This window comes from Centruroides sculpturatus, unplaced genomic scaffold, assembly GCF_000671375.1.
Source record: "Centruroides sculpturatus isolate CEXI.00-Female unplaced genomic scaffold, Cexi_2.0 scaffold1647, whole genome shotgun sequence".
Lineage (NCBI taxonomy): Eukaryota > Metazoa > Arthropoda > Arachnida > Scorpiones > Buthidae > Centruroides > Centruroides sculpturatus.
This window is the reverse complement of record NW_019385843.1, coordinates 1-9,274: the sequence shown is the minus strand read 5'-3', so window position 1 is coordinate 9,274 and position 9,274 is coordinate 1. Positions and strand designations below refer to the sequence as shown.

Here is a 9,274-nt window from a genome sequence, read left to right as displayed (position 1 = left end):
TACTCTCTTCCAAATGGCTCGAACGTATTATTCCACACGTATAAAAAAATAAGTTTTTTTAGCTCATTTATTTCTTGTTTGTTCATATGCGTTATATACAAAGTATACACTATACGTGCAATGACTACTTTATTTATAATGTTAACTCTTTCCGGTAAATACAACCAATTTTTCGACCATTCATTTATAGCTTCCTGGATTTTATTCTTCATATTGTCTAAATTATTTTTCTTTGCGTCTCTCCCTATCTAAACTCCAAGGATTTTCATTGTATGAACTTTATCAAAATCGTCCAAATTACAACCCACATTTCCTGTTACCGGCATCAGTTTTTTTTTTTTTTCGTTTATTCTCATCCCGGTTAACCCGCTAAACTTCTTTATATGATTTAAAATCTTTTCCAAACTGAAATTATTGACTGCAAAGAAATTTATATTGTCTGCATGCACTATTAGTTTGACTTTTTCTATACAGCCAGGGATGTGGACTGACTCAATAAGCTCATCATTATTTATATTTTCTAATAAGATATTTATATATATGGAAAACAACAACATCGAACAGGGACACCCCTGACGGACCCCGGTATTACAATCAATGCTATCGGATATTTTCCCATTTAATTTGATAAAGGTACTTGGTGTTTGATATAAACGTTTAATCATCATTATTTTATTATCATTTAGACCATAACATTCCATGAATTTCTACAAAATATGTCTATTCACTGTGTCAAATGCTTTACTGACGTCAACTGAGAGGAGGGAGAGAGACTTCTTCCAGTCTACATATAATTCTTGGATTAACTGTAAATATAAGATATTATTCTGGATAGGCCGATTCTTTACTCCCCCACTTTGTGTACTTACAATTACATCTTTAAATACCTGCTCGAGCCGCTGTGACAAGATAAAGCTATATATCTTATAATCAACGTTTAACAACGTTATCGGTCTAAAGCTTTCCAAACTTTTATCAATGTCATTTTTTTTATTTAAAAGTACCATACTTCCGTGACTAAAATTGTCACTAAAATTATTTACATTGTATAAATTATTTAAAATCTCTTTAATATCATCCCCAAAGAATCTATAAAATTCAGCATTCAGACTATCTCTTCCCGGAGCCCTCCTCCCATTTATCACCTGGATCGCATCATTAATTTTGTCTCTCGTAACTTCTCTGTTTATTACATTTTCCACTTTGTCTTTTACAGGTTTTATAACCTTTGCCACTTATTCAAATAACGACTCATCAAAATCTAATCTTTTAAACAAATTTGTATAAAATCGCTGAAAATTTATAATTATTTGGTTACTATCTGTAATTTCTTTTCCTTCAACTATTATTTTATCTATTACTAAGCTTTCTTTTGTTTTACATTTTTTATCAAAAAGAATCTTTTCGGCTTCTTGTTTTATATTATATTTATTTAATTTATGATTAACATAACTTTCTTTATTTCTGTTCTCTTTTGGTGGTAAATACGTTGTATAACGTATTTACCACCAAAATAAAAAATTATCCGTTAATACACACGAAAGAACGTCAGGAAACGATAAGTGAAGATGCAAAAGGCTACAGGAATTGTCGGGTATTGCATGAGGAAGGCCTGACAACGGGATAAAACTCCTGTTGATCACCATTCATCACAGGTGGAAAATATCCCGTAGTCCGTAGCCGCGTTGCGTCGTGCACATACTGATAGCATTTCAATGCTAAACATTTTTTCGCTTGCTTCATACATTGGAAATTTATGTATTTAACGTAGAATATTTTGCCTTCCAAATCATTTTTTTTACTAAGGCTATCATCCATATCAGCATATACCGGTTTTTATTTCTCAACTGCCTCTCGATGTGGGTTCATGTCCGTGGTGAGGGACCTCCCAGAGATGGTTTAGAAATTCTTCTTTACCATCCCTGGAATCTGAACGTCCACTCACGTGTTTGCCGTGAGTGGTACCCCGTATGCCGGAAAGGGGGATCCTGGTAGTTGAGGGGCAACATAACATCCCCAACACATTGCTTTGGCCCCTGCTTCGGATAAACGGGAGGCTCAAATCAGGCTCCGTTTGAGTCAATTGGCTGGTCGTTGAGTCATTCTTGACCTCGGCTTGGAGTCAACCGATCGATGCAGACCGGACGGACATGTCAGACAAGATGTGCTCCTCTTGACTTGCAGCGAGGTTGATTCCGGTGGTGTTTGTGGCATGTTGGGAAGCAAGGTAGGCCTCGTCAAGGCTGTAGGTTTGACGTTTCGACTTCCTGGGGCTGGTTGAAACCTTGGGACGAAGTTTGGGGTCCCTGGCGGTGTTGTTCGGTGACATAGAGGGAAGCTGAGCAGAGCATTCGGCAGATTTGGCCTGGTGCAGCTTGATCTCCTTTAATTTGTCGGAGCGTATGTTGCAAGCTCTGCACTCAAAGTTAAGATGGCCACCGTGGGTATGCCGGATGTGCCTAGCGAGCCCTCCCTGTAGACTGGTAACCACATAGTCCCTGTAGACTGGTAACCAGGCAGGGCAGTGGTAAGGCAGGTGCAGAGGCACCAACAGTGTAACTTTGGCTGGGCTACCGGTGGTCGCCATAGACCAAATGTGTAGGGGATAGTAGAGAAAAGGGACAGAAATGCCTCCTGGGGTGCCTGGGCAACCGACCAAGAAGAGGCGGGAAGAGGAAGAAAGAGGTGCTTGAGTAAAACACCCAGAAGGGTGTTCAAACAAGGTGCCTAGAAAGACGTCAGCTTGGGCTGACGCCGAGAGACAAAGTGTTGCCGGTTGAGCAGCGAATACACGGTGCATTTAAATCGTGCAGGCCACTCTTCCGGCGGAAGAGAGAAGAGTAGAGGAAAGGTAAACCAAAAAAATATACTTACCCAGAGGTCTGGGGAGTAGGATCAAGCTTGAAATTTAGGTCTGGTGTCAATTTAGCGAAGAACCATTAAGCTGATAAGAACAGATTCAAAAAGCCTTTTATTAATAAATAAAATCAAAATACAGAATTAGTACAAATGTGGAAAGGCGTATTTGAATGTCAATGTTACAATGGTGACATTAGCGCGTTAACATGGGCACAAAGCCAGCCAGTAAAATTACAGAGATAGTGGTGCCTTGAGTTCGCGGTATCATGGGCTCATAGCCAGCCATATAATAACAAGGACATATGTATTTAGACAGACCCGCTTTCAAGGGCACTTAGCCTGCTCAAATGTTACAGTGAGTATATAGGAGAAGTTTGAGGAGCTGGTTAGCGGTGTTGTCTATCCGGGTTGCTATGGTTGGGTTGCCCACGTCGATCGAAGCCACCGAATCCGCTAAGGTGGGAGATGTATATCTCTCTGCTGCAACGTATAGTGTATCAGTTTCTTCATCATCGTGGCGTATTTTCTTGGGATGGCTAGTCTTCTTAGGGTGGATTCATTGGCTGGGTCGTATCCACTGAGGGCCCCAATAATAAATGCGTCAGTAAATGTATTGTATCCCCTATTCCTGAAGAAATTGGTTAAGTCTTAATATTTTCTTACCTTTTCTTGTCTTGCCAGTGAGAAAGCTTCAGAGCCGCTCTCAAATGGCGTGGCAACCTCTATTATTGTGACCTCTTTGGCCTCTTCATTGATGAAGGTGAAGTCAGGACGGCAGTTGCCCGGGAAGTCAGGGATTTGTTGGTTTATGAATGTCTGAGCACCCCTGGTATCCGTAGCATTCACTAGTCTTCTTAGTACATTGTTGTGACGTCTTGTGATGGCAGCCATGTTTGGACGGCAGTGGCACAGCACGTGGACCAATGTCTCATTGCTGTAGCTACATCTCCGGCATCTTTTCTGTTGGTTTCCAAACCGCCTGTGACCCCTGAGGGGGACAACATCGAGTGAAGGTGTTTGTGGGCCTCACTCAGAGGTATAGCCCATAAAGAATGAAGTTAGAAGCAGGAAAAGAGGGGGAGGAGAGTAAGGAATAGAGGAAGAGGAAATAAAGAAAGATAGGAAAGTGTGAAAAGAGTAACCAGGGGACCCCCATGGGATCCCACGAGCGTCGAGCACCGGGTCATTTATTATAAAACAAAAATTACAAAGTGTATATACATCACAACATATTTAATGATGAACAGCATATATAATGACACCCAACTTGGTGTCTAAGGATGAACAGAATTGACAATGATCACACCTCGTGATTTGATTAAACAAAACATTTGCAGAATTTGGCTCACTAGAGAGCGACAATTTGACATGACAATAATTATACAGCGAGACAATACCACAATAACTAAAGATGCAAAGCAGGTTGCCTAGGGGATAAATATAGTACCAGACATATCCTGTGTTGCTATAATTTGAAGATCCTTTAGAGGAACAAGAGGAGTTATTCCAGTATTTTAATTGCCTTTAAAAACGTTTTGAAATCCTTGTAAATGTCTTTATTGCTCACAAGAATGCTCAACTCACAAGGCCATAACTCGTTGTTTTCTCTTATTTGTTCTATTAACCTTTTGCGTTCATTTGAATAAATTGGGCAGCTGTATATTACATGTTGCGAATCCTCATCCTCTTGAAGGTTGCATGAACATTTCCCGTTGGTTTTCCCCAGGAACCTGTGCAAGTATGCCCGGAAATTACCATGTTCCATGAGTATTTGCGTAATATTGAAAGAAGGAACAAAATGCTTATTCTTAATCCTCTTTTGGATTTGTGGAAAGAATTGGTAAGTAAGTCTTCCGGTTGTGCTTTTTTCCCAACGTTCTTGCCATTTAGTCTGAATATAACTGCGTATCTTCTGATGTAACCAAGTTAATGGTATTCTGTTGTACGAAATGTTTAGATTTTTGTCAGATGCTTTGCGGGCTAAGAGATCAGCCCTGTCATTGCCGGGATTTGATGAGTGTCCTTTTACCCAGTTAAGATTTATGTTGATACTGTCTTGTAAGGTAATGATTATTTTAATACTTTGAAAAACAATTGGTAAGTTTGCGTTTAACTTTTTTAGCTGTTGTAAGGCAACTTTACTGTCACTGTATATTGTGACTCCTTTGTTATTAATTTGTTTTAGATTTTTAAGTACCCATTTCAGAGCATTGAAAATAACCAGAGATTCGGACTGATTTATTGTACAGTATGTGGCAAGTTTATAGTGAGCCTGATGTATGTTCTTTTTGTTTTCCCTTACCACCACTGAGCACCCTACACCCGTATCCGTCTTTGAACCATCCGTGTAGATCTTTATATTATTATTATTGTCCAAGTTTTCTGTAAGCTTTATTGGTAGGCTTATTGTCGGGTGAAAGACGTGAATGTTTGGATAGTAGTCTAGTTTTTCTTTGGTTATGATGTTAGAAATCTCTATAGCTGGTTCCTTTATTCCTATCTTCTGAATTGTTTTATCAAAGTTATCCTTGCTGATGTTATTTATAGCATATTTTATCTGATAATATTTCCATATCCTTTCTTTAATTTTTAAGTCGATGGGTATTAAATCAGCTATTACAAGTAATGCATCCCCCGGGGCTGTCCTGTACGCTTTTGTGATTGATATGGCCGAAAGCCTCTGTGCTGAGAGTAACTTTCTTTTGATATGAATTTTGTCAATTGCTGTGCCCCAGATTTCACATCCATATAGTAAGATAGGTTCGATATCCGCCGTGTATAGTAATTTGGAAGATTTGCTGTTATAGCCCCATCTGTTTCTGGCAATGGAGTTTAATGTATGCATTACCGAGACTGCCTTTGTGTAAATATAGTGAGTATGCTCTTTCCACCGTTAAGCTCTCGTCCAGTATGACTCCAAGGTATTTTATATGTCTATTGTTCTTAATTTTGTGCCCATTTATATTGATAAAAGGGCCTTTATGTAGCGGAGTTTTCCTAGGAAAAATTATACAGTTACATTTATCGTAATTAATTTCCAGTTTCCTTGTTACACTCCATTCCATTATTTTTGTCAATATTTCATTAGCTCTTGTTTGTAGTATTTCTTGATTTCGATGCGAGATGACTATTACTGTGTCATTCGCATATCCTTGGATTTTGATATTATAATCTCGAGGAAAGGATGTATTCAGTTTTAAAAGGCTGTCATACATAAGGTTCCACATGTATGGCCCAGAGCGGGAGCCCTGCGGACAGCCTCTGGATATGTTTTTAGCTTAGTACTCACTATTTCTCGTTTTTATGATTATCTTTCTGTCGCTGAGATAACTTTTGTAGAGGTTGAACAGATTCTTTGGACAGCCAAATTTGTTTAGTGCCTCCATTATCGCTGGCCACCAGGCGTGGTCAAATGCTCCTCGAAAATCAATTGATATTAGTAGCGTGTGTTCCCCTCTCGTTTTTGCTTCCTGTATGTAGTTTATTATTGATTCCAGGGCATTGATGGTATTTTTTCCTTTCCGGAACCCGTATTGGTTGTTATCCAATTTATTTCCCTTCTCACAAAAATGCTGTAATCTTTTAACCATAAGACCGTCCAGTATTTTCCCCACCACTGGAAGAAGAGATATTTTGGCCGGTAGTCTGTTGCTTTGACAGGAAGACTTATTTTTGGAATTAAAGATATCAGAGCCTTCTTCCAATCACAAGGGAAGAATCCTAAGCTAAGACACTTGTTGAAAAGTGTATGAAATGTAGTGGGGATTGCTTCGTATGCCAATTTAACCATTTTTGGGCTGATACTATCAGGGCCTGGTGCCTTTTTGATCTTGAGGTTTTGTATTTCATTTTGAATTTCTTGAGTTGTGAAGTTAGGTTCATCTTCACTAGATTGACTGTTCCTTGTCTTGTTACGGAGATTTGCCTGGAAGGGATTGTCACTGCTGGAGTCGTCTTCCGGGAAAAGTTCATCCACTATCAGTTTATATGTTTCTTTGATAGGGTTATTTGGATCTCCAATAACTCCTAGGTTGTTGTTTGGTATGCTTGTGTTCCTAATCTTACAATGTAGAAGGGGGTAGACCAGGGTTTGAGATTTCCCCAGTTCGTGCAAAACTTTCTCCACGAATGGGTGCGAGTTCTATTTATTTCTGTTTTGTAGTTTCTGAAGTGATTTCTGTATTCCTGTTTTAAAGTTTCTTTCTTCCTTAGATCCTTCTCCCTTCTGTATTTATTTCTTAGTTTCCTTAATGCGTTTCTTTGTTTAGCTAGTGCCTGGTTCCACCATGGCGCTGATATTTTAGCTACTTTAATTTTAGTAGCTTCAGTGAAAGCAGAGTGGATAACTTGCTGTAGCTCCTTGGTAGTTTGTTGTAGTCTTTCCTGGTCGGAAATCTCTATGATAGGGTCACTATTCCAATTATTTTGTATATATTCCTTGTATTTGTTCCAGTCAGTTTTTTGGATGATACGGATATTCTTCTTGATTCCTGTAGTTTGAATAGTTGTCCTGATAAGACTATGATCACTTGGTGAGTGAATCTCCATTGTATTACAGCTTAATTGAAATTTCGAAAGAGCACTATTAGCTAAACATATATATACCCAGCTTTCTCCTGATGTAGATGAATAAGTCGGTAGATTGCTAGTATTGATGGAGCGAAAGTTAAATTCATTCATGAATTCAATGACCTTATAGCCTCTTGGGTCCTCATACGGGCTAAACCATAGTGGGGATTTCGCATTGAAGTCCCCCGCTATGAGTACCGGATAGTTATTAAGCTTTTGAGCAGTGTTTTGCAGTAACTCTAAGGAATCAGAAATGTCAGCTGATGGTGCACAATAAAAAGAAATTAAAATACAAGCCATACCGTCGATGTTTATAATGTTGGTAGTAAAGAAGCTGCAACAGTGTTGTATCAGTATCTGAGCGTCTATATTCTTATTTAAAATTATAATCGTTGTTAACGGATCTTCGTTATCACTGTTTGCAGCCAGTACTTTGTATGTTCCAAAGAGTGCTATTTTACCTTTATAGCAGTATGGTTCTTGAATTATCATTACGTCAGATTGATAATTAAGTGCTGTCTGAAGAGAATCAGTAGTCGCTGCTTTTGCCCTTTGTAAATTTATTTGTATCAGTGTTAAATGGTTTTTGATAGGGTTAATATCCATAATTTGTTTGGTTAATTTGTATTTCCTTTATTTTTAATGTTTTGGACAATGTTGATAAAAAGCGTTATGATTTGTTGGTTGTTTCTTACTTGTTGACAGATTCTTATTATTTTCTTTACAGTTCGAGCAACAAGGTGGTTGTTTTCGATGAGGACACTCCTTAAATCGGTGATTTTTAGAACAGTGACTACAAATTTGTTGTTGAGAGCAGTCCTTAGCTAAGTGCCTGTACCCACAGCAGTTGTAGCATCTCGTAATGTAAACAAAATCATCCGCTCTAATATTTGCCCACGAGATGGCCAGGTATTTTAAACTTATAATCTCTTTTCTAATTTCTGCTGTTGTGCTCAGTACTACATGTTTACAATTTTCATTTATTTTCCCTTTGTGTATGATAGTACTTATCTTTGTGTTAGCCATGTATTCATTCTTTGGTATGTTACTGTGAGCAATGTTTTGATCATAAGTCATTTCTACTATGTCTTCCTCGTCCACACAATTTGGAACATTAAGGAGTATGATTCTCGGTCGCCTCCCTTCCGATAATTTCGTTTTAATTTTTGTATTTATTAATGGTAATTCTTCTATTGCTCTTTCAAGTACAGCAGCCTCTTGTCTAGTGCCGGTTCGAAAGCAGATTCCTTCTCCCTTGACTTTTTTAATTCCCGCAACCTTTATCTGTAATTTGTTAGGTTTGATGTTTTCAGTAATGTCTGTGAATACTTTATCCATGAGTGTTTTGGCATTTTCCCCTTCTTCTTCTTTGGGGTAGACCAGTAGTGCGTGACTACTGCCAGTACCTTCTTTGCTAATTTTCTTATTTATTGTTTTTGCAATTGCTTTAGAGGCTGTGCTTTGTTCCTGGTTTCTTTGTAAGATTTCAGAATATAAGGGTAAGGGGTGTATGGCATGCTGACTCTGTGAAGTAACGTACTCTGAATTCTCTGTGTTTGTTGTTGGAGCAGAGCGTAGTTGTTGTAAAATTCCATACATTTGATGTATCTTACCAAACATTTTGGTTACCCTGTCTTTAACCCGTCGGCACGCGCGTGCTCCGTCAAATTTAAATTACGCACGCTCGGTCAATTAGGCACCAATTTAAAAAATTAATTAATAAAAATTTAGCGTCGAAAAACGGGTACTTTTACTTTAGTCCAGTTCTAAGATATGTTTGTAGTCGAGTTTAGTCAAAAAATTTTAATTTTGTTATAATTTTTTGATGATTTTAATTTTTTAATAT

General features: G+C 38.2%; 1 protein-coding gene across 1 annotated transcript; it reads right to left on the bottom strand.

The window, feature by feature from the left end:
• Positions 1-4,360: 4,360 nt before the first annotated feature.
• LOC111642457 lies at positions 4,361-5,704 on the bottom strand. The gene has a single exon (XM_023388809.1). It carries the CDS (start codon positions 5,702-5,704, stop codon positions 4,361-4,363), a length of 1,344 nt encoding a protein of 447 aa, XP_023244577.1.
• Positions 5,705-9,274: the final 3,570 nt, after the last annotated feature.

Excerpts from the sequence above, each read along its gene's own strand:
- LOC111642457 (XM_023388809.1), bottom strand. The coding sequence starts at position 5,704 with ATGCATACATTAAACTCCATTGCCAGAAACAGATGGGGCTATAACAGC.